We start from the raw sequence: 26,519 nt of genomic DNA, 5'->3' as shown, positions 1-26,519 counted from the left end.
ATTAATGCCTATATAGTACTAGGGATTGATGATTACATTCAGAGAACTCCTTAATTACTCTCACATACTTAATTACTACAAAATTACCCCAAGAACAGTTTTACATAAGTAGTACTTGATAAATTCTGACAGGGTGCGAAGTCTAAAAAACAAAAGTTAAATTTAGGTGTGTATGCAGGGTGCGGTAGGCATCTCAACAGGTTAGGTTTTGTGGGAGGAGTGTAGGATGGTCATTTTAACCAGAGGAGCTGTTTGAATGAATAATAGGTTATGGAAATAACTGAACTGTGAATAATGTGTGTGTGTGTATGTGTGTGTGTGTGTGTGTGTGTATAATATGTATAGTAGAGTCTGAACATCTGAACACAGATGTGTGTGTGTGTGTGTGTATAATAGAGTTTGAACATCTAAACACAGATGTGTGTGTGCATGCATGAGCATGTGCATGCACACATACACACATTAAATTCACCAAATTAATGTGCCATATTTGATCAATAGGGATGTTAAGATGATTGAAGCAACTAACCATTGTTAAATCCTATGTTTCCTCAGCACAGGGAGTGCATCCATGCACAGTACTTTTCACACAGTAAGTGCTTAATAAATGTTTGCTTGACACATGTGAATGAATAGAAGAGAAAGAGGAAAAGGAGGATTTTTGATCATGCCTGCTTATTCAGATTGGTGGAGCCAGCCCTTGGCAAAATTGTGCCTTATACTGGAGTTTTCAGGGTCCTTCTTTTCTCTGGGCATTTCTGCCTGTTCCCCTCTTGATCAACTGTCTGACACTCTGTCTAAAGGAAATCCGGGATGATCTGATGATAACTTGCTCATTAGGGCATATTTGATACGGGATTCCTTCTCGTGAATGTTTTCAATTTAGGAGGACCCCTGAGGGTTCTTGCTATGTGTCCAGTAGTGCAATTCTGGGCAGCGTCACGTGGAAGGGATATTTTGAGGGATTCCCAGGTCCCTTGCTTGAAAAGCATTTTGTTTTCAAAACATTTACAACTATTAGGTTACATAATGGATTCCAGTTGAGATCCATGTGCCTCCCTCCAAACTTCTTGGCTCTACTTTTTTGTACAACTCAGTTTTCCTGACTCTGTCACCTTGAACATGTCACAATCTCCACTTTTGGTAATCTCTTCAGAGATAATATGACCAATTTGGGGTTATGTAACATGTGCAATGTTTTTGCAAGTAATGTATGCTGGGAAAACTTTGGAAGCCTGATTACTAAATCAACAAACCTGGGTTTCTGAACTCTTAGCATAGTTCTTAACTATAATTTAGAAATACTTACTGACTTGTTAAATTATAAAGAAAAAATTTTACCTGATCTTTTTTTAAAGTCCTTATAGGACTTAAGTTTATAAAGAATTGAAGTCCCCTCCCATCCTTATTCTTACCCCAATTCTACTGCCCAAAGGTAATGACTGTTAAGAGATCCGTGAGCATTCTTTGGCATCTTTTTAATGCTTATAGAAACAAAATGAATATGTGTATATGTAAATCTTATGTTATAAAAATAGCCTCACATTCTATATTTTTGTTTTTTATACTAACTTTGTAAAATACATGCTTTTGCCTTCCAAGTCAATCAATGTACATAGATGTACTCCTTCTCCCCCCATTCTGTATTTCTACCAGAAATATGTCATCATCTTTTTAAAATAGTCTCCGGTTATTAGACATTTATATATTTTCATTTTCTTCTTTTTCTAGCACTGTTCTGTTTTCTTATGTATATGTTTGTGTATGTGTATTTACATAAACACGCAAACATAACCCTTTGCACATTTTCTCAGGAAACGTTTCTGAAGAGACATTGCAGGATTAATGGATATGCACAGTTTCAAGTTGGATAGATACCGCCACGTGTTTCTTTACAGAGGCAATGAAAATTTAGACTCCAACCATCAGTAAATTGGAGTGTCCATTTTCTCACACTGCCTGGTATTTTAATTGTTGTCAATGTGTACAGCAAAGATTGGTCAGTTATTTTAATTTTTCTTAGTAACATGATTGAACATCTTTACATTTTCATTGAACTAAAAGAAGTTTGAGAGACTGGGGATGTGGCTCACGCCTGGGATGTGTGCGGCCCGGGTTCGATCCTCAACACCACATACAAACAAAGATGTTGTGTTTGCCGAGAACTAAAAAAGAAATATTAAAAAATTCTCTCTCTCTCTCTCTCTCTCTCTTTAAAAAAAATAAATAAATAAATAAAAATAAAAGAAGTTTGAATAACAGAATAACAATAGGGGTTAAATGACAGGAACTATAACTTGTGATTTTTTTGTATTTTCTATTAAGTAATATACCTGCTCTTTCACCCTTCAGTCAAGCCGTACCACTTGGAGCATAGTAGTTTGTTTTCTCAAAATTTTATTGAAGAGAAGGAATTATCCAGAAAAAAATCCCCATTTCATTGACTATTGTGACTTCTCTGTCATTTAAAAACACTTATGGATAAGTGTTTAATGAACATCATTAGATATTTAGAACATTTTCAGCCTTTTGAGGAAGTAAAGGTATTTTTTTCAGAAAGAAATATTCTTATACCTAAAGCTCATTTAGTGAGTGGAACTCTTAAAAATCAAATTTTTTTTTCTTATAACTCTATTTTAGGGGTTCTGTTGAACTCTTTGGGGCTAAATGTGTTAAGGGTAACCTGTGTCTTGAAATTCTTATATTTTTAATTGGAATTTTCTTTATAAATATGATAAACAATTGAGAGTTCCAAAGAAAAAAATTGTGAAGAATTATGGGTGAAGTTTTCTTAAAATAAAGGGGACAAATAAAAACCCCACGTCAGGATCATCTAGGTGATTGGTTTTGAGGCCACTATGTTAATAAAACAGAAAAAAAAACAAAACAGTGGGACGCTAGAAATGGCCTGTTGTGTTCCCCTTCAGATCAGCTCAGCCCTGCACCATGTTGCAAAACAGTCTCAGTTACCTTAGAATTTCTTGTTGGTTTACTTACATTTGTCATTGCTCTTTCTGATTACAGGAATTCTCCCTCTCAAACCAGTGACTAAACCCTCCATTTCATTCTTTTGCAAGGTTTTTGAGAACTAGATGTTATACAATGCAAACTTGTTGAAGTAAAAACATTTAAGCATTTTTCTAAATCATTTAAGTGTAACCACCAACCCCCTCCCTTTCTACATTCCTTCACCAAACCCAACCTCATATCACACATCTTAAAGCAAGTTCTTAAATTTCCTTGTCATTATGGCAAAATGATTCAGGGAATCTGAATTAGCCAAGTAATTACCCAAGGTCCTTTGCATCTATGGATCTGGGCTGATGCAGCGTTTTTTATCAGCATCAGTGAATTCAGTGGCGATATCTGCATTTATATTACAATAAATGTTTTATAAATTACCCTACAGATATGTTTTTTTTTTTGGGGGGGTGGGTACCAAGGATTGAACTCAGGGGCACATCCCCAGCCCTATTTTGTATTTTAATTAGAGGCAGGGTCTCACCAAGTTGCTTAGCACCTTGCTTTTGCTGAGGCTGGCTTAGAACTTGCGATCCTCCTGCCTCGGCCTCCTGAGCCACTGGACAGACATATTTTTTGGCAGTGCCAGTTAATTGAATAGAAACCACTCAATAGAATATTTGTTGGATGAATGCCTAAACCTTATTTTAATCTTGTGAAGAAAGAAAGAAAAAAAAAAAAAAAAAATATATATATATATATATATATATATATATATATATATATATATATTGTTAACCCTATTTAGAGATGAAGTTTAGGGTAATTGAGTAAGTCCTTTGATGTTGAATGGTTTCCTAAAAGAGCACAAAGTGTTCTCTTGATGAGTTTAGTCACTCAGTTCTCCTTCCCACTCTTTTTTCTGTCTTCAGATTTAGTGGCCTCTCTGGCATCCAGCAGAAAAGGGTGACTTAGAGCAGCAAACTTCTCCAGGTTACCTGGATGGAGGCTGTCATATCTTCATCACCTTAGTTTCTCTTCTTCCACTTAAGAGAAAAAAAAACTTCAATGATGGAAAGGGAAGTCACATTATATTCTCAAATTCAGATGAGCTATTTTATGTAATAAGCTTCACAATCCATAATCTTTGAACTCAATGATGATCCTTTCACCATGGTATTTTCACCAAAGTCTCTAGTTGTGGTGCCATTCATTCATTCATTCTCAAATACTAATTCCTGCACTCTAGCAAGTCCTGTCCTGGCTTCTAAAGCCACAACAATATAGAAAACAACCTAAAACCCCTGCCCACCTTGAGCTATTGTTTATTCAAAGGGGTATCTGTGGTATGTGATATTAGTTAGTAGGTGTGTTTTTTGGCAAGCACAGCCTCTAAGCACAACAGTGAGAGAATATTCCTCATATTCCATGGAATCATGTCATCTGTTTGTTCTCTGTAGCACTTGACACATTTTGAGATGCCTAATACATACTCAAAAATCAGGAGTTTGATGTCCAATGGAATGAGATTAAGCAAAAAAGGAAGGACCCTGTAGACTAGATGCACACATCAAAGTGGTGTTCCCAGATAGCACTGAGATGAAGGCTGTTTGACAGAAGGGGCGGAGCAGAGATGGCAGATCATAAATTGGATTGTCCAGATTGATTGTTGGCGTCTGCAAGGTTTGACAAGATTAAAAAGGCAAGTTTCCTGGTGGCAGTTGGAAGGAGGTGACGGGATCCTGAGATCAAGGGACATCTGTCAGGTTTCACAGATAAGACGTCCACTCTTCTATCTCAAATCCACAAATACAGATTTCTGTACTCTTTTATCTTGAGCCCAGATTTAATTTCAACATGTTTTTCTAAACAGTGGATCTGGGGAGGCCTTTCAGTGTGTAGTAGAGATTAAGCTATGAGGCAGAAGTTCAGGGGAAGAAACAATCAAGGCATTGATTGGCTCACTGGGAAGGATGACATGGAGCTCAGTCTTAGATGAGAATGCTGGAAAATTGTATAATCAGACTTGGATTCAGAGAAGCAATAAGTCACCTAGTGCACAGAGCAGATATAATGTGGGAGTTTGGTTGCAGCTGACAGAAGTCTAGGCCACAAAATCAGTACAGGGTTGACAATGAGACCAAGACTTGTGAGTCACCAAATGAGGTCATGTGATTTCACCTTGATGAAGAACTTGCAAGTGAAGGAAAGGCACTAGAGAGGAGCCAGGTGAGTCATCCTGACCCATATATCTGCTGAGAGTGTAATTCAGGGTAACTTTATAGAACAGTCATCATCACTGTATCCTCAGATCCTGGATCCAGCAGAAAGGGCTGGGGCTCAGCCCAAGGGGGAAAGATGCCCATTAGAAGAGCCCGCCTTTTCCATTTCAAGTGGAGTTGGAGTCCTTTTCTTTTCTTTATTTTTCCAATTGTGATTTCATTTGAAAATTTTTCAGATGTTTGTGAACCTTCTGATTATGTTCTTAGAAGCTGTCAAATTTCAGGTTAAGAAATACCTTTTTAAAGACATACATTTCCAGGCTTCTTCCAGAGGTTTTGACTGGGTGATTCTTCCTTAGAACCCAGGAATGTTCAGTTTCAACAAACTTGAAGAGGTGGTACTGATGCTGCTGGCACCCACTTTAAAAATCTCTGGCCTGGGCCCCCTCACCATGGGTGCCCAGTCAGAGCAATCCAAAAGAAGAGATTTGACTATGACAGAGGTAAATACTTTCCAGCTTCCTTCTCCTTCCCCCTCCTGGGGAAGTCCTACAAATATAGTAGGACTTAAAAGCCGTAGAGCACCAGGATGGCCCTCATGAAAAGACAAGGGCAGATAGAATTAATCTTCATTCTTGACAGTGCTTCCCTTGTTCTGCTTTAGGTCCAGTTACCTCCAAGTCTAACATGGGTATCATGGGAAGGAGCGTGACACCACCATGGGAAAATTTACCTGTATAAGGTAAATCAGAGAAAGTAGGTTGATAAGTAACACTGGGCTTAGACAGTGGGTGCTGGAGTTTTCAGTGGTTTCACCATTAGCAAATTATTTTCACACTCATTATTTCATTTGGTCCTTTGGTCACCCAGTAGGTGCACATATTCCAGCAATGAGTGGTCCCTTCTTATGGAAAAAATACCAACTCATTATTATCAACCTTAACCAGTGGTCACCCACTTCATACTGCCATCAAATGCAAAATGTCCAAATCCTCTCTCCTTCCTTTCCAGCTTTGTTTGTATTCAGAATTTGTGAAGCTTTGGGTATAATCTGTAGGTGAGAGAGTACAGGTGGCAGCTCATAAGCGCCTGAGCACTGAATCCCTTTCACTAGTCTTCTGTGCTTCTTCCCCTTCCCTCTGTGGATTCTGCTGCCTATGAGTACTGTTATTCTCCATATATAAAGAAGGACTCATAGGTTCAGAGAGACCATTGTTTTCTTCAAGCCGCATAGCCAGTAAATAGCAGATCTGGCTTTCAAATCCATCTTAGACTCTGCCGGTCTTCTGGGTTTTGAGAATCTCTATTTAATGTAATTTTCAAATGTGCATTCTCACCATCAGGATTCACTGAACCATTTTACTATAACTGTATATATCCACACATGGCAATTACTGAGACACATTGCAATTAGTTTACTTTGGCAGCTTATCATTTTGAGAATTTGGAAGCCATAGGCCACCAAGCACTAGGGTTTTGGGTGGTTTAGGGGTATTTAAATGAAAATTGATTACATTTTTTAACCAAGAGTGTTTTACACATGCCTTCCTTCCCACTCTGCTTTTTCTCATTTCCTTATCGTCCCTTTTGGCAACATACTCTGCCCACTCCCATCTCCTTGTTTTGAACCCTTTGCAGATATTTGTAGCATGTCCACGGCCTCCTCCCCTCCCCATTTCTGGAAATCACTTGAAAAGCCCAAGGGCCAGAATGTGCTTCACAGTGATCAATGCTGTCACCAGCTTGCTGCAGACCAGGTGTGGATTGGAGGAGAAACATGTGGAGAGAGCACCTAGAGTATTCAGAGCTCATCTCCCGATGGCCTGCAAGCTGGTGGCAGGAGATGAAGATGAACATGGCGCCACTTCTTAGAACCAGGTAGACTTCCAACTTGGAGTCCTCAAGCTGCAAGTTAACCTCTCTGTCCAAGGGCAGAGGGCCCAGGACCAGGCAACTGCTCTCTTGTCCAACTTTTAGAGCACCATTATGGGTTTCCTTCAATAGAAGCAGGCACAATGGAATTTTAAGGGTTATTATTTCCATTATTTTCCTTTCTTAGTAGAGTAGTTGCTTAAATGTCAATCCTAAATAGCTCCAGTACTTTGCAAGCTGGTTCAGTTCTCAGCCCGAAGAAAAATCTGTCTTCCTAACACCGTCTGTGAGCTGTTCCTGTAGCTTCCCCGTTTATAGACTCCGTATTATTTAAACAAAGAGTCAATTTCTCTGCCCTTTCCGGGGAGGAAACTTAGTTAAGCTTCAGATCAAATGAAGACATGGATGATATTGATGGCCCCGGCAAGGGGCGAAGGCAAAAATGACAACTGACTGATGATTTCACCGAGAGGTGCAGAATCGTTGCACACCTAAGGGTGTAGGGTCTGTGTGAGAGTTGCTGGTGAGCTGCTTATGCAGCATAGACCTCCAGCCTCACTGAGCTTATTTCACTGTCAGAGTTGCTGCTGTTTTCCATGGGCCTCCTGAGGTGCCACGGAACACACCAAATGCTTTTATAAACACAGTCATATGTGTTTTCCACAGTCTGATAAAATGGATATTATTTTCAAAAAAGAGGCTCATAAAAGAAAAGAATTACTCTTAAGACACGCTGTTGGTTAATGGGTCACCTGGGAATCCAACTAAAATCCTAGTTGTTCATGCAATCAGCAGAAATAATGTAGTGGCAAAATCAGAAAAAAAAAATGGCCATAAGAAAATTCCTGAAATGTCTGTTTCTACTCTCAAAGGTTTTTAGAATTTTTCAGTCATTAGGTGACCTGATCAATTTTGCTTATTGATTTAATACTCTTCCCACAAGCAAGAATGTTCTTTCTAACATGTGGCCCCAGCCTGATTAACTTTGCTTACAATTTGGCAACAAAGGACCTGAACAGAAATGGCTAGATCTTGTTGAGATTCCTTTGGTCCCTAAGCGTCAGCCCCAGTGGTCTTCATAAACAATGTCAGCAAATAGACCAGGGTTTGAATCCTGGTTCTGAAACGTGGAAGCTGTGAGGATTTGGATAAGTTATTTTAATTTCTGTTCTTTTATTTGTAAACTGGGGACAGTACTACTTGACTAAAAAGTTGTTCTAAGGATGAAATTCTTTTGTGTAAAACATGTGGACAATGCTTGTCTCCTAGAAAATAAATACTAGATCCTTTGCTTCCTATGGCAGAATTCTAAGTGACTGGTATAATGCTAACCAGAACATTCCACAAAAGTGCCAGTAGGTAGGACCTTCCGATGGGAAAGCTCTGGACTCAGTAAGAGTCATATGATTGCTGTTTAGTTCTGCTGCCCACGTGTGTGAAGGTGAAAGCTAGATCCAGAAATAATTCCAAATATCTGGGTATTTAAAGATATTAAAGTGATTAGGTGAGTTTGCCTCTGTTTCTTTCATAGTATCATGTAAATGAAATATTGGTTATAAAAGGTATTCAACAGTTCTTCTGCTTCCATTTCTTTGTCTATAAAATGGGAACATTTGTTTGAATTGACTGCTTCCAAGAAAGAAATGTCAGATACCTAAAAAGGAATCTTTAAGATGTCTTGTTACGAAGATATCATGTGAGTGGTACGTGTCTGATTCCCTGAGTCTTCTTGAAGTAAGGTTTGAATGTACAGATTCTGGCTGAGAGGTTTTGACTCCAGAGACTACAGTCTGAGCATGTTTAGGATCTTTACCAGAGACTGACTTAGGTTTTTCTTCTTGATTCTCATGCGTTTCTGACATGGATTACCCAAATATTCAAAGGGGGCAGACAAAGTACTCCCAGAGAGTAAGGGAATTCACAAATGGCTGGGGTGTTAGAGAAGAAATGAGGAGAGCCAGGGATTGTGAAAACATTTATCTTCTTGTTCCTTTTCTGTCCCTTTTCTTTCCCATCAAAACTTTATATTTTTAGAGACTGTTTTAGTGTGGTTGAGTGGGGTAACTCCTAATCTGTTATTAGTGATTGCAAGCTTTAACCTAGGCAGGGAGTGTTTGAATCTCTGGAAAGGAGTTATTTAACCCAGGCAAATCTCCTATCTCCAGTGAGTAGAGGGGACATTTTTCATGGGAATCTTTCTTACACTTGCTGTTGCCTTTGTCCTCTGCCTTCCCATTCCCATTTAATGCACTGGGAAGCAGAATCCCTGGATTCAGCAAACCCTCCTCATACCTACCCACTGACCATGCATCCCAATGGTGAATGAAACCAAGGAATCTGCAGAGCAAGAACAAAGTGTGAGTGGATTTCAGTAAGTGTTTATTTAGTAACACCTGTGACATTCCAGGTATAATTTTGAGTGCTGTGGACATGACAGTAAGCAGACTAGGCAAGGTCCCTGCTTCATGGAACATATATTTTAGTGGAGAGAACATGTAATACAGAGAAACATGGCATACAGGCCACCTTCAGAAAATCCAGACTTTATATTTTAGAGCATTTTTAGGGTCCCAGCAAATTTCATGGAAAGTACAAGGAGTTCCCATCTAACATCTCTTTCCTTGACCTGGCCTTGGCTTATAGGAGGTACTTTAATACCACACAAAGATGGAAGAGCAGATCACAGATCTCCAGAGTCGGGGAATCTCCAAAGACCCAGGAAGTGTTGAAGAAGGGATCCAAGGAGCCAATTAGTGGGGTCATGCACCTCCTTTATATGTTCCTGTATCTAGAGTTTTCCCTACCTGCTCACCACTTGGGCTGATCCATATCCCTGTATATGCAGCAATCAAATGACTAAGGCCCAAAACTCCACACTTCCTAAAGTAACCCACAAAATTATAGTCTCTGCAGAACAATAATTAGAGTTGTAAAGCTCGTAAATATACATCCTTCCTTCCACTTGGCTAGAAAACAATCATACCATCAAGAAACCAAGGGGGCTGCCAAAGCTGCTGCTGCCACCAATATCTGATTCCCTACCCAGGCGTGAACTTCTTAGTACCACAGACAGGAAGACCTCTCGGCCAGGGATGATCCTTAGCAAGCTATGTGGTGGCCTCCTGATTATACCTGCCATCACAGGGGAGGGTCAAACAAAGGAACCATAGTCTAAACTTCTGCATTTGTTGCCTTTCATTCTTCATATCTTGAATGCATTATGGAGGAGAAAATTGCAACTCCGTAAATCCCTTAAAGAAAAATTCCTGTGTATTGTCACATGTAATCTGAAATTACATTATTTTGATTTCTTATTTATATGTTTATTATTTTTTTCTCCTACTGAAATGTAAGCTCCAAGAAGGCATGGATTGTATTTTATTCGCCACTGTGTCCCCAGCACTCAAACCAGTGTTTAGTAAATAGTTGTCAGGTGGGTAAAAGCATAGAAATTGAAATGAATATGTCATTAAAAGAATAGGAAAAAGGAAAAGGAAAAGGAATATCTCTAGAGTGTGAACTGTGTGTCAGGCACATCCTCATCCCTTTACATGGGATGGTCTCTTTTAATCCTCTTTAATCAGTGATTACAAATAGGTATTGTTAACACACCCATTTTATACAAACACTACAGGAGCATCAAGCACATTCATCAGATAATGTTTCTTCTGAAAAATCAAAGGAACTGTTGACCCCTGAGACCTGAGATTTGGCCTTTATTTAAACCCTTATGGGATCATGTGTCTTTCTTTCAAGAATTTAATCGGAAACATTCCTGAAACAAAGTCTGCTTAACCTGGGAAGCCAGACTGCCCTAGAGTTACGGTGTTTCACACAGGAGCCACAGGCCACATGTAGCTATTTAAATTAGAAATAACTAAAAGTGAGGAAAAATGTAAAAGTCAGTTTCTCAGTCACACTAGCCATATTTAAACTGCTTGATAACCACATGTAGCTACTTGTTGGACTTTGAAGGTAAAGGTGATTTCTACCTTCCAGAAAGTTCTGTTGGGCAGTGCTATCCTAGGTATGACCTTTCTGTTGTCATATTTAGTCATGCAACTCTTTTCTTCTATAACTTCTCCTTCCTCTTGGGAAGGAAATCCACACCTGGCTTCATTGGCTGTTTTGTCATCATTAGCAGCAAGAGTGAATGTGAACTCTCTGTCTCACCTATTATCACAGACATCATTGAGCGTATGTGACAAGGTAAGGAGAAAAACCTTTTAAAAATGAATTTTAGTGATATGTGAGGAAACTCTTAAGATGGTATTAGAGGAGAAACCATGATACAATTATATAACCATATAATTGACTATATATTACCATATGATTGAATATATAATTTTCAGTCTTGTATATATGTATCTGTATCTGGCCATTTCTGGATCATGGAAATAAAGATGATTTTTTTTCCTCTTTTTATTTATACTAGTTGACATTTTCTAGTTGTTATAATTAGCACTAAGTATTTTTATAATTAGAAAAGCAAGTTCATTTTTAGAAGGGGAAAAATAACTCCTCAAAATTGAGAACAGGAGGGGACTGGATTGATTCTCCGTGATCTTCAAGAACCACAATTTAGGTAGGATGAGTTTATTTGCAAATTCCTCCCCTCTTCCAATCTTGGGGGTAAAATAACTTCTGAAGTGAAGGAGGAGGATGATTTTGGAACTAAATGTGACAACTAACATTTATTGCCAACTTATGTTTATGTGTACGATCATTTGCTATTAATAAATGTGTGTGTTCTCACTCCAACTATATCATCAGTCCTCCAGGACAAGGTATCACCTTTGGTTTCTTTGGTCTCTCCAACAGTGCCCTTACTGGCACTTAACAGCTACTGTTGACTGACTGCCTGACAGATTGGCTGACCCTGCCACCACTCTTAGGTTTCAGGCTCACGAAATGTGTTAACATCTTGCCTCATTTTGCTTTGGGTCCGAGAAGTCATGTTCCTTCCAAACTTGCCACATGAAATCCAACCACTGAAATACAGGAACCATTCATCAGAAAATGTATTAGACCTTCCTTCTCTAGGTTTGTGTGAGTGGCAAGATCCTAATGGAATTTTTCAAAAATTCCATTAGTTTTATGGAAATATGCTGGAAGAGAATGTGTTAAAACTCTTTGATTTTGAGTGACCACAGCCATCCACACCAGTGCATTTGGCATCTCTAGTAACTGGTTACTTGGAAGGATTTAACAAGGAAGATTTTCTTTTCTTGGGTTGGCTGTTAGAGTGATAAAACATACTGTGAGGCCATTCTGATTTTAACAGTTTCTCACATCGGCCAAGATACCCAGAGACAGGAATTACAGTCTACTTTGCCCTCCTCACTCAAATGCAGACTGGGAGATAGAGTCCAGAAAGTTGGGTTTAATATTGAACAACCTTACATATATTTTACCATGTCACAGACCTTTTAAACTTACACACACTGTAACACCCAAATATAGATTGGAGCCATATGACATCTCTGATCACTCTCAGAAATAGGAAAGAAGATAAGAAGGGGAGAATGGATTGGTTTTCACAAAAGGCTAGTGAATGTCTCTATCACTGTCTCTGAATGATTAATCTCCCTATTTGGGGAGTTGGGGGAATTTAGTGGAAAATGTCTTCTCTTCTTGGAGAATATCACACTGAGGACTGCTATCAGGGAATTTATGGGTGATGATTTTGAGAGCCACATAGGCGTACAGATAGCAAATATCATTATTTTGCTCATTGAGGAGAGATTACATTGTAATAGGTCAACTACGAATGGTTCATGGAAGTGCCTTCCTCCTAATGAGTATGCTGTGTTTACATGTGTCTAACAAACAGGTATCCAAAGTCAAGATCAATTCAAGGAACTCCCCAAACCACACAGCTTCAATTTCTGGTTCCTTCAAACCACTCAGACTTGTTACTGTTTTGGACTCTCACTAGTGCATGTGTCAAATAGTGGATGTGGGTCAATTAGTGCAGGATCTAGGAACCATAGGCAAGAAGAATATAGCTTCAGGTCTCTGAAGGACCAAAAATATTCCATTTTCTTGGAGTATAGTCTCCTTTTAAAAATATAATGTTGAAATCTTAATCCCATATTGGGGTTGTGCCACATGCCTTCTGTTGTGTCTATTCTTATATTTGGTTATTGTTGAAGGACTCAATTGCTTTTTTGGAAATTTCATTTTCCTTAATAAAATTTACCTTATTTTCGAGAACTTTATCACTGAAAAACAATTTTGCATTTTATTTTACTTGTTCAGCAAATATATACATTATGTGAATTGTATTATTAAAATATATAAAATTATTAATTAGTGATAAAAATTATATAATATGTAAATATTAACTCATTCGATCTTCATAATAACCCACTGAGCTGTACTTACTGCTGTTAATCCCATTTTACCAATTAGGAAACAGAGACTCTTCAAGAGGCTAAATAGTTTACCAAGATCACAGTTACATAGTTGAGCTTGGATATGAACCCAGGAAGTCTGGCTCCAGTACTTGCTCTTCATCATTATTAAAATTCAGGAAAATATAAAGGCAAAAAAATATCTAGAGACGTGACATTTTGTAATTTTTATGCTGTGAACACTTCTACATGACTGAGCCTAATCTTTATGTTCAATTTTGTATCTTGCTTTAAAAAAAAAATCTGAATCTTATAATGATTTTTCCATGTTATTAAATACTCCCTATAAAATTTCTTTTAATGGCCATTTAATGTTCCTATTATGCAAGCGTGCCACTCTTTGCTTAACCATTCTCTTGTGGTCATTTTGGCCCCTGTAATTTCTGTTATGCTGTTATGCTCATTAGCAGTATGATGATTCATTCTCTTTCTCTCTCTCTCTCTCTCTCTCTCTCTCTCTCTCTCTCTCTCTCTCTCTGTATAATACCAGGGATTGAACCCAGGGGCACTTATCCACTGAGCCACATCTCTAGCCCCTTGTTTGTATTTTATGTAGAGACAGGATCTTGCTAAGTTGCTTAGGGCCTCACAAAATTGCTGAGACTGGTTTTGAATTTGTGATTCTCTTACCTCAGCCTCCCAAGCTGCTGGGAGTATAGGAGTGTGCCACCGCACCCAGCTATGTGATGTCTATCTCTATGAAGAATTTTTTCATAGTTATACTTTTAGGATACTTTCTCAGAAGTAAAATTCCAAATCCAAGAGAATGTATACTCTTGGGATATTTCTACATACAGGTTTTAAAATTGTTTTCCAAAAGAATTGGGGAAAATACACTTTTTGCAATGTCTGTGGCATTGTACCTTCTTCAGCACTCATATATCAGCACTAACAACAGTTTCTAGAGCTCTTTGCTAATGTGATAGGTAGAACGTGGCATTTTATTGATGTTTTGATTTTTATTTCTTTGATAGCTTGAGGGTTGGCAGTTTGTTCATGTTGGTTGATCAATTATATGAATATTTATGAGTGTTCTATTTGGGTCCTTTGCCTGTCTTGTCTATTGAGATCATACAAAGTCCTTTGGGAATCATAGAGAGAACAGTCAATAGTTTCCCCTTCTTCTCCTTCCTGGACATGGAATTTCCTTAGGTATTTTCGTAGTCTATATTGCTAGCAAGTATTAAATCATCCCCCAAAACTTATGTGGATTTTTTTTCTGTCAATTCTATATAAGGTGGGCTATTGTCTGCTTATAAAAAATATTATTATTTTAGCTTCTGAGTGTACCCTGTGCATAAATCTGCATTTGATCTGTTTTGGATCATAAACTCCCAGGGGGCCTGTCTGTGTCTCTGGAGCAGTTAAGTACACATTCTTTGTTAATGTTCATAGGAACCAGAGAATACACCTCCCAGACCAGTGTGATCTGAGCACTTACTCAGGCTACTTGAGGGTCCTAAAGAGCAGTGAGAAGATTGGTGAGTGCAGTAGGCCAGATGCATCAGTGCATCCAGGTTTTACTTAAAGACAGCTAAGAACAACCCAAATAGCACCACTCCTACATGTGCACGGGTGGCTCAGATTACTTTTACAGGCATAAAGCCTTCTAGCCCTAAGAAGAGGCAAATCTAGTGGAAAAAGACATTCAGGACCAGGGCTCCAAAGTCCATGAGTTGGTTCTGTGATGTCCATGATGTAGTGTTTGTGGATGAGATCCTGGGGCACTTTCTCTATTAATGCCTTCACTTTTTCTATCAAAGACAGAATGGGAATATCAATAATAAACTGACATTTCTAAAGCACTTTAAAACTTCTAGGTAGACTTCCTTATCCAGTGATTCACTTAATCTTCACAATAGCCCTGTGAAGTAGACTATGACATTCACATTTTACAGTTGAGGAAACAGGCACAATGAAATGTAGCATTAGAAAGCAGCAGAGCTGCGGCTCTCCCCCCATTAAAGTGTAGAATTAAAATTGCATTATTATATTTTTAAAAGCACATTACACTACAAGAAAATAATCTCTTGATTCAAATGTATCATGAAGCAAAGAGAAAGAAGAAAAAGGTAAGGAATTATGGAAGATTTTGGAGAGCCACAGACTAGGACCACTTAGGGAACCAAGAAAAATTTTTATTGAGGGGGGAAGAAAAAATTGAAGAGGATAGATGAAGTAGGATCATCAATAGATTGATGGTAATTCTCAAGTATTAAGAAGTCTTTCCTCATATTTTTTATTATGTAATCACTTTCAGTTTTCCAGCTTACTACAAAGATCAACAATAATAATTGTGAAGTATAGTATATCCAACCATGGAGTCCTATGTACCTATTTAAAATAACTAGGAAGATATAAATATGAATCTTATCCATTGGAAAGACAGGTAGATGGATAAATAGATCTATTTTGTTGTTTTTGTTGTTGTTTGTGTGTTAGGGGAGCCTTCTTAAGAGCTTTCTGTAGGATTTTGCGAAATGTGAAAAACAAAATAAAACATAGGATAAAGGACATTAACAAAGATGCATTCAAAACCAGATGGGAAGACCTGGGGTGGGAATATTCCCTGGAGGTAAGGCTTTAGGTATCCAGGATTCTTGAAGAATTGATGGTAGGTAAGAAGCCCTTCTGCTTTGGATACTAAAGTACAAACTAAAATTGTGTAAGCCTACACATTTTGAAATCCCTCTGCAGTCAAAGAGCTTCAGCCAAAATTATGTTCCAGAAGCTTGTGTGGAAGATTTTACAAATGGCCCCAAGAGGTAAAGGCATTTATTTATATGAACCCAGGCTGAGTGAGGTTCTGGCTGGGATGGAATGATCTTGTGCCCTGGAGTAACTCAGTGCCTTGCTTGCATTTCAGGATTTTATGGACAGCTGCAGACTTTCTGCCCCCCGCATTACCCCGACTCCCAGAGAACTGTGCCTCCTGGCAGCTCCTGCAGTGTGGTGCCTTCCTTTGAGGACTGCCTGGTCCCCACGTCCATGGGCCAGGCTGGCTTTGATGTTTTCCACAGAGCCTTCTCGACTCACTCAGGCATTGCAGGTGTGTTGGGTATCTCTGACTTAGAAACTCGGGCCAACTGGCAGAAAAGACCAGATGGGTTTCCTGTGACCGGACTGGACCAGCCTTGACCAGCACCTGAGAACCTCATATCCTCGCTGGGGTACCCCTGAAAGGGCTCCCATCTCCATCCCATCTCAGCCTCACCCACGCTCCATTTCAGTTGCCATCATCTCTCCCAGACTGTGGCAATGGACATACAATTCCCAGTCACTTCTCCATCTCTATAGTTCTGCTTTCCAAACTACCTTGAGCACTGTGTTCCAAAAATTAGGGACAAAGTACAACCCCCTCTTGCTCAAGTACCTTAAATAGTTTCAACTGGCATAGAGAACAAACTCTTCTTTCAAGTATGACATTTGAGCCCCAGTGGCTTAGGCCCATCCATTCTCCAGACCTACCCACACATATCTTTCCTACACACTCTTCTCCTGATATTTGCTTGCCCCCTGGATCCCTCATACACCTCCCTCCATCTTTGTTCCTAAGGACAGGGACCTGCTGAAGGGCTTACACCAGGCTAGCATTGTGGCCTCATCGGCCTCCAGCCAGCATGTAGGGAACTATATTATTGTACTGCACAACTGGCCTGTGTAGCATGGCTGGCATTACTGACCTCTTGCCTTCTTTCTCTTCCAGTGTATGATTTGCCTTCAGCTTCCTCAAGCCTTTTTGGGGAGTCTCTTCGCAATGGGCCTGAAGACAACACGTTCTTGCAGATCAGTGCTGTGGACCGTTGTCCTAGCCAGCTCTCCTCTGTCTATACTGAAGGCTAGAAGCATCCCTGGTCTCTGCTGCACATCCAGAACCTTTTGGTTGCTTGCCACCTTTTGTTCTCATACTCTTACAGAGTGCACGAAGAAGGATGTCAACCAAATCAGTGGGACCTGTAGGGTCACTGTCTTTGGAAGGCAGGACTAGATGGTCAGAGCTGGCTTTACAAGAATATTTGCAGTTGCTCCTTTTTCTCTCTGGGTTTGCTGGACCAGGTGGCCAGCAGGACTGTCTTCTGAAAGGGAATTTAGAGTCTCACTCTACTGGATACCTGTTACTTCCTGGATGTCAGCCCTCAAAGGACACCAATGAAATGATGTGCATATGAAAAAGTAGTTTGGGGGTAACCCTTGCTGAAAACTCCAAAGAGGGAAGGACAGCCCATTAGCAGGGGCATATCGAGCTGTCTCACCCAGTGTTCTCCCTCGTGGCTGCTGGGGCACAAGGAGGGAAATCCATTTCCAAAGCACAGTATGGTCTCAACACATGGCAACTCCCTGGGTTTCCCTCTTCTCTTAGATATTCTCATGCTAACCGGTTGCTTCTCAGTATTTCTCCAATGACAAAATAAGTTTTTATATGTCAGCTTTCTACTTTGTTCTTGGATTTTAAAGACTTGTTACTTACATCTTCTTTAAAAAGAAAAAATTTAAAGGTTTGTTCTTTGGATAGAAATCATTATTAATTCAATCACCCAGTTACACTTATTTTGCCACAGTATGGCTCTACCTGGCCCCATCCCAGGAATATTAGTTTTACAGTTAGCACAAGGCTACCTGAGGGAAACAGGGTAGGCTCTCTCTCTCTCTCTCTCTCTCTCTCTCTCTCTCTCTCTGTCTCTCTCTCTCTCTCTGTCTCTCTCTCACACACACACACACACACACACACACACACACACACACACATGCATACACCTACCTGCTCCCAGTGCTATAGCAGGAACCCTTCTGGGTTGACTGCTCATTGACTTGAAAACATTCAGTGGAAAAGGTCATTTGATTGATCCCCCATTGCCTGCACTCTGGTGTTCTGCCTGAGATGTGCCAGAAAACAGGAGAACAGGATGCACAGCATCACAGCCAGGGTCCTCTTGGAAAACCAAACCAGGAAGGCCTGATATCCATTTTATTTGCATAGCCTCTGCTCAGCTCCTTCAGGGAGTCCACTTCTGTCTCCTCTGTACTTGTTCCCTCTCTCTTTTTGAAGAAATGCCCACCACCTGCCTTATCCTATCAACTCTTGGAGAAGTAGAGGAAATGGTTCACAAAAGGTGGGCTGAGAAGGGAACCCTTTTTCAGAACTCTAGTTTAAAGGCTTGGAATTTTTCACAGTGCAATTGACAGTTTTATATCAAGCCTAAATAGGAAGTAATTTTCAGTGACACCTTTACAAAGGTATTTAAAAGATACTGTGTCCTAGGGCATAGGCTGTAAAACTTGGCCATACCCCAAAGATTCAGTCCATTACAATATTATGGTACATTCACATTTCAAATTTCTTTTTCTGTCTTTAAAAAAAATTTTCTGAACAAAAGTGAAATAATGCTATTTATCCAACTGAGATAATTGCAGGCTTCAACAAGACAATTAAATAGCTCATTGTCAGACTTGGGATCCTGTGACAGTTTCTATCCTGATAGACATGTCCCTCCATTCTGGTTCCAAAATCAGAAATGTTCTACCTGATCCCAGTATTCATTCCAACTCATGGTGGAATGAGGGGAATAAAGAACCAAGTGTGGATTCCATTTTTTCAACACGGTTGATCTAGTTTCTCCTGCTAGTGAGCTGTGTTCTAAGGAGAGCTATCATGCAGGTGTCCAAGTCTGCAAAAGATGTAAATTATCCACTTTATAAAAATATCTGCTGTGCTTTCCAAAAGGATGCACATCAAGCTTCCTTGATAAGTGAGTTCTCAGGCTGCATGTAAAATCCCACCCTGCTACAAACTTTGTGGGTTGTGTTACTTGGCCTAAGCAAGGAAACATGCATGCTAACATTGGCTCGGTCACTAGTATCCCTCATTTGTCCTCTGTCACACTCTGGAAAGAAGGGAAGACTCTGCTATCTTTAGAGAGACCATCTAGCTGTTCTTAAATACTAAAGCTTTTACAAGTAACTCAAAATGTATTTTATTTGTGTGATGAGGAGAAAAATGATGTTAAGGCATGGATGGTTGTTATTGCAGTTGATGCTGTCAGCCCTGCTTTGTGGTTTAATTAATTTCAAGTAGAAAGGGGAAAGGACAAAGCATGATGCTGAACCTCAGAGATCAGGGATGTCATATACCTCTTTGGTTGAGAGGAGATGCTGTGAACCAGGCTCTGGTCTCATGGTGGTCTATCACAGTGACCCTGATTCTTCCTTGTCTAAGCTGGGTTTGGGGGGATCCAAAGAATGGCCAGGTGGCAGCAGCACCTGTAGCTTCTCCTTTCTCAGAAGGATTTCAAGGCCTGGCCCCCAAGAGAGAGATGTGCTGTCAGAGAGAACAGTATGCAAGGAGCAGGGCCCAGTATGGCTCCTCAGAGTTTCTTGATGACTGCAGGTTGGCAATCAGGGCCTAGGACATGACACATTCAGGTTCCTTCAGACTACACAAGCTGTCCTTAGACTCCAGAATTTCTCTGACTTAAAATTTGTCCCTTGCTTCCTTTCACACTGCAGAAGATTTTTATGTACTTTCACCAGAATTTTGTATCAGTGAAAGTAGAACTTCAGAAAATCATTTCCTTCCATTTACTGGCCTTTTTAAGTCTCCATATGTAGCCATTTTCATAAGCATCCAGAGATTGTCATTCCCCTTTAAGAACAAACTAACAAACAAACAACAACAACAAAAGCGGTGCTTGTGAAAACACACACAGCCCCTTTGGCCAATTATCCTATTACACTGAAAAATTAAAAAAAAAAAAATCAGTACACTTAGAGACCTCTATTTCATTTGCTGCATTATCTTGATTCCCTAAAGGGACTGCATCAAAATGTAGCTTGTAATTTAGCCTCTGATCAGCATTTAAAGATTATTTAAATATTTAATGGGCTTGTCAGGTCTCTCCCTTTGCCCATGTCTTCCCCAAATTACATAGTGATTTTAACATGGAAGAGAAGTCTTCAGTAGGTCACAGCATAGATCCACTGATAATGGAGTGTTGGTTTTGTTCCATTGTTTTTGAATTAGCAGCTGTCAAGTACACAAGTACACTGATACCAGTTCTGAACAAGGATAACTGTTCAACTCTCCCCTCAGAGAACCTGGACTTTTCCAGTTGCCACAAAGTATTGGGAATAGTGACTGTAAATGTTCAGTGTAATTATTTGGTATTTTATTTGACTGTTTTGACCACATCATTTTATAGCAGCATTTCTTAATGGCACTTTTTTTGGTGGTGTGGAATTTCTGCAGTTACCTTCTTCTTCTTCTTCTTCTTCTTTTTCTTCTTCTTCTTCTTCTTCTTCTTCTTTTTCTTCTTCTTCTTCTTCTTCTTTTTTTTTTTTTTTTTTTTTTTTGCTATGGATAAAGCAAAAAAGAAAAACCAAACTCATTGGAGAAATGGTGAGTGTAAAAAATAAGAGATTTATTTTGTATAGACAGCAAAGCATCCTGTGTAATGTTGCTGACATAAAGCACTTTGGGGGGAAAAAGTGGAAATCTGTTTTCCATAAATCACACAGCTCTTGTACATAGTTATATACACTCACGTAGAGAAGTGAACTGCGTATATCATACTGGATATGGGGCCGATTTTACTCTTGAGGCACATCTGGTGCTTATTGTCATAAATCTTTTAAAGAATTAGGTACACTTTTTTTCTATTAATATGTATAGTTTTGTGATTTGTCACAGTTATGTTTCATATAATCATAAGTTATTTTGTCTTGTTTCATGAAGTCCTTTTTATATGTCAAAAGTGAAATGAAGGGATTGTGCACTTGGTACAGAATAAAACTGGAAATAGAGAATACGCCCTCCTGCCTGAGATCTCCTTTGGCATATTGCTTTGAAACACAATGGCAGTGAGACTGTTGTTTGTTTGTTTATTTTATTATTTTGTTTTGTTTTGCCATCAGCCTCCTATGTATTGGGATGGTAATTATAATTAAAAGCAGATGGGAGGGGGAAGGGTCCAAGGCCAGCTTTAAAATGCCGCATTGCTTTGGGCCAGAGCTGCAGCCTGGATTTAATTATAGATATGAGGACGAAATGGCAGTAAAAATGAATGTCTCCCCGAATCCTTTACATGTTGGGAGTGTCCATAAATAAAACATGAAGTTTTATTTCATCAGATTTAATTAAAGCTTTTATACATGTTTTATTGGTTATTCTATTAATCCGCTTCACAAACTGGATAAATGTGTGCTAGGGTTTGGGGTTTATTTGTGCCTTTTCAATGTAGCGCTACATCATGCTTCAGAAATGCCTCTAGTGCTTGGTACTCGGAGTGCGGGTTTCAGCATGCTGGAGGTGGGAGGAGGGGAATTGTAGCCCCATTTTCCTAAAACCCTACACAGCAAGACACAAGCATGGGCTTCTCAGGAGATGATTCCCTGACTTTTCAATCCTCTGATTCCTTGGGAGATCAGAAAGGGGCAGTGACCCATTTCCTGGTGTCCCCATCCTATCCTTCCTCTGGGTCCATCCATTGAGTGGATGGGAGGGGTCAAGATAGTCTCCCACCTGGATGGCCTGTTAGCCAAGCACAGGAATCTCAAAGCCCATCTGGAGCATTCTTAGCTGAATTTCTCAATACATTTTTAAGACTTGATAATGATTTTAAGGAAAAGGAAAAAACATAAGAGACAAGGGTCTCATGTGCCCACCCTGTCAGGCTCCTCGGGATGAGTGAACAGACACCTTGTGGTTCAGGATTTGTAGGTAGAAAAGGCTCTGACTGAAAAGATGCAAAGAGCTCCTATACTTCTTAAAATTACATTGGCTGGTGGGAGTGATTTGGTCCAACCTGTTGGAGAACAGTTCAGCATTAAATAGGAGAGTTGAAGAAATGTCTATCCAATGACCCAACAATTCCACTCTTCTTGAGAAACTGCAAAGTCAAACTGCTCAGATACAAGATGTTCATAGTGATAGCTTCATAGCAGCCCTAAACTGGAAATGACCCATCTGTCCACCAAGAATAAAATGAACCAGTGAACCCTGCCTGAGTGACATGGTGAAAGCTGTGTGGCAAAAGAAATGACAGGATTATAGCCACACAAAATAACTCAAGAGTTTAGCCTCACAAACTAGAGTGTTACGGTTTAGATGTAGGTCTCCCAAAAGCTCATGAGTGAGACAATGTGAGAGAGGAGAAGAAATGTTTTGGTTATAGCCTTAACCTAATCAGTGAATTAATCCCTGATGGGGTTAACTGAGTGGTAACTGGAGGCAAGTGGGGTGTGGCTGGATGAAGTGGTTCATTGGGGGCGTGGCTATGGGGTATATATTTTTACCTGGTGAGTGGAGTTGCTCTCTCTGCTGTCTGCATGATCGACATGCAAGCATGATCGACATGTGAGCTGTTTCCCTTTGCCACACTCTTCCTCCATGATGTTCAGCCTCATCTTGAGCCCTGAGGGATGGAGTCCACTATCTATGGATGGAGACCTCTGAAACCATGATCCCTTAAATAAATTTTTCCTCCTCTACAATTGTGCTGGTCGGATCTTTTAGTCACAGAAGAAAAAAAAAAAAAAGCTGACTAAAACAGAGAGAGGCAGACAGAGGCAAATACACAATATTATTCTATTAGCACATACTTCAAAACAAGCCAAATTCAATTACAGAGTTTTGGTGGTATACAGAACAGCAGGGAAAATATTACCCAGATACTTATCAACTCCAGTTGGGGAGAAAGGCACATAGGGGACTCCTGGGCTGCTGACCAACAGGTTTTATTTCTTGATCCACATGTTAGGTTATTTAGATGTTTGCTTTATAATTATTTAACTGTACATATATGTTTTGTAGTATTCCATTCAAATAACAGTGAGCAGCAAGTCTTTCATCCCCTTCTCCCGAGGTATGCAAACTTCTGTGAAGAGGCAGATGGTACATATTTTAGGCTTTGAGGGCTATCTGGTCTCTGTCTGAACTACTCTGCCAGTGTAGCTCAAAAGCAGTCATAGACAATATGCAAACAAACGGGTGTGGCTGGGTTCCAATAAAACTTTATTTATGGAATGCAAATCTGAATTTCATCTCATCTTCAGATGTCATAAAATATTCTCTTTCTAATTTTTTTTTACCAACTATTTAAAAAGGTAAAAAAAGATTCTTAATTCACAGGTTGTACAAAATAAAAAGGCCGTAGGCAGTAGGCATGGTTGCTGTCCCTCATCAATCGAAAGAACATTCCCTAGCCTTTCCCATAAATACCCACTCAAAGAAAACGGCAGAGAGGAGCCTCTCTGCTTATTCTTCTGCTACATTTGGGTCCTGTTCCTAGAGGAAATTCATGAGTTCTATTGATTTAGCTTTTCTTTGTTTAGATCTTGGGTTCTGCTCCCCGGGATACAGATGAATGCTTAGAGCCTGGAGTGCCATTCGACTTTATCTCTGGATTTAACGTTTTTAATAAAAGGAACTGGGCATCGAGAAATCTGTGAGAATTGGAAAATGAGCACCCATTCTTTCCAAGCTAACCAAATATTTGCTGGATCTTGGCAGCCATAGCTAACCTTTTTCCTCTGAAATGCTGAGAGGTTATAAGTAATGGGAGACTTCATTTTTCTTAGGCCACAGCTCTTATAAGAAGCTGGAATTGCCTCTTGAAACCTACAGGGAAAGGAAAGTCAAAGACACCACAGAGGGCTGGGGGTGTATCAGTGGTAGAGCCCATGCTCCACTGAGCAAGGCCCTGGGTTCTATCCATTGAGAAGTGGTTGTAGCAGAGTCAGGGTCTCTGACAGCTCTGACGGTCTGTGCCCTCTGCCTGGCAAGATGGCAGCTGACCATCCCAAGCCCTCCTCCTTGACCCTGATTTCCCATAATACCCAGCTCCCTAATTGCCTAACTTGGGAGCTTGTCAAGCCTGACAGTGTGCCTGCTGGGTTCTCATACTTACAGGAGAGAATGAAGCTGAATTCACATGGGTGCAAGTGTATGCCTCTCTTTGTGTCTCTAGCCTGTGATAAAATTGGTTGTTCCCAAAATATGGTTCTTTGTGAGTCCTGAGTCATTTGCTAAATATTAGCTGGGACTAAATCCTCTTCAGCAGGTTTCCCTGATGGCTTCACAAGCTTTGTATTTTGTATGTCTGCTACTTAGACTACAGAGGGTACAGGTCTTTGGAGTAAAATAATTCAAAATTTTTAAAGAGAAGTTGAATTAGGAGAAAACTGAGTGACTCCGTCATTTTACAGAGGAGGAAATTGGAGTTTTTTTCATTCATTTACTCATTCAACATTTATTTTATGACTACTATATGAAAAATAAACAAAAGCAGAGGTGGCTCATCTTCACATAGCTAAAGGGGATTCTGAGAATCATGTGCCTGAGAATTTTGCCTTGGGCTTGTTAAAAATGCACATTCTAGAGCTACTAAATGTACATCAAGAGTTACTGAATTGGAATTTTTAGTGAGATGGAGGCATCTGTATCTTAATAAGTTCTTTAGGTCCTTGTTTAGGCAAACTGAAGTTAAACTCCTTTGATATAGTGGAGACAGGCTATTCAACAGGACACCTGTGTATAAGAACAGCAGAAGAGGGGTTCCCAATTCCTTCTTGGAGAGAGAGAAGGACAGGGTCAAAAAGCACCTTGCTTTACAGAAGGGGAGAGAGGGTGTCTGAAGTAACCCTGAAGAGAAAGTAGAACTTCAAGAATCAAAGAAGCAGAGGAAGGGCACACCAGAGAGAACAGAGCATGTACAGAACCATCAAGAGAAGAAAGTCACCCAATAGGTTAATTAGAGGGACCCAGGTGGTCCCATCTCTGCTCTGAGTGTAAAACTGTATGCTGTACCATATGGTTAGCAGCTTCATGCATTTTGATTTCCATGTCTGTTATTGCATCCAGAGGCCACAAGGAGTGAATGACCAATGCAATTGCAATGGGGTTTGTGTGAGCATACACTATGATATACACAATGACACACACCACGATAACCCTTTCCATGCAGGCTTGCCAAGCCAAGAACACTGTTTCCCAAACCAGCAGGAGATGGTATGTTCCTTGTTATTCTGCCAAAAGGGTTCCACCATCAAATTAATTTGAAGAATGATGGGTCAGTGTTGCATAGATGTCTTTGCTTTAGGACTTCCCAGAGACTTCTCTACGCTAATGTGCATCATGATTCTCCAAGATGCACATTTTTCCCCAAATCGCCTTGTTAGTACTATGGTTCCATGGTTCCTCAAAAAGTTAAACATATCATTACCATATGACTCAGCAGTTCCACTCTTAATTCAAAAGAATTAGAAGCAAGAATTCAGGCACGGCCAGGCACCACATAACGATGGTTTGATCAACAATGAGGCACATGTCCAAGGATGGTCCTGTAATATTTCAATGAAACTGATAGACTCCTATCACCTGGTGATATCACAGCCATTATAAGGTCACAGCACAACACATTACTCACACTTGTAGTGATGCCAATACATAAACAAACCTAGTCTATTGCCAGTTGTATAAGAGTATAGGAATTAAAATTATGTACTGTACATAATATTTGACAATGATAATAAACCACTATGTTATTGGTTTATGTATTTACCACATATATTTCTTATCATTATTTCAGAGTGCACCCCTTACACTTATTTTTTTTAAGAAGCTGACCATAAAACTATGCTTGTGTCACCCAGGCAGCAGGCTCATGCCTCTTGTTTACTATGTCTCTTTTTTTTAATTAATTTATTTATTTTTTATATGGTGCTGAGGATCAAACCCAGGGCCTTGGACGTGCTAGGTGAGCACTCTACCCCTGAGCCACAACCCCAGCCCCACCATGTCTCTTGATTGTATCTGGAGGCCATGATGAGTGTTGACCTTTGCCATCTAGGTTAAGCGTACACTATGATGTTCATACAATGACAAAATCGTCTGTTTCTCAGAATGTGTCCCCATCACTAAGCAGTGCATGACTGGACTTGTATACTAATGTCCATGGTAGTAGTAGTAATATTCACAATATCCAAAAGGTAGAAACAATCTAAAATGCCCAATAATGGGTAGATGGTAGACAAACAAAATGTGGTTTATACATAT

At 39.7% G+C, this 26,519-nt stretch overlaps 1 protein-coding gene across 2 annotated transcripts in view; it reads left to right on the top strand.

Annotated features, from left to right (window-relative positions):
• Glis3 (GLIS family zinc finger 3) overlaps positions 1 to 17,314 on the top strand; it is a 419,818-nt gene extending 402,504 nt beyond the window's left edge. For both annotated transcript variants that reach the window (XM_071600430.1, XM_027943102.2), the window contains exons 9-10: positions 16,338 to 16,520; positions 17,178 to 17,314. In XM_071600430.1, the coding sequence (XP_071456531.1) occupies positions 16,338 to 16,520; positions 17,178 to 17,314 (320 nt within the window). The remainder of the gene's footprint in view (positions 1 to 16,337; positions 16,521 to 17,177) is intronic.
• The last annotated feature ends 9,205 nt before the right edge of the window (positions 17,315 to 26,519 follow it).

The sequence above is a fragment of the Marmota flaviventris genome, chromosome 13, assembly GCF_047511675.1.
Source record: "Marmota flaviventris isolate mMarFla1 chromosome 13, mMarFla1.hap1, whole genome shotgun sequence".
NCBI classification, from domain to species: domain Eukaryota; kingdom Metazoa; phylum Chordata; class Mammalia; order Rodentia; family Sciuridae; genus Marmota; species Marmota flaviventris.
Note: the sequence above shows the minus strand (reverse complement) of the source record. Positions and strands in the feature narration are given on the sequence as shown.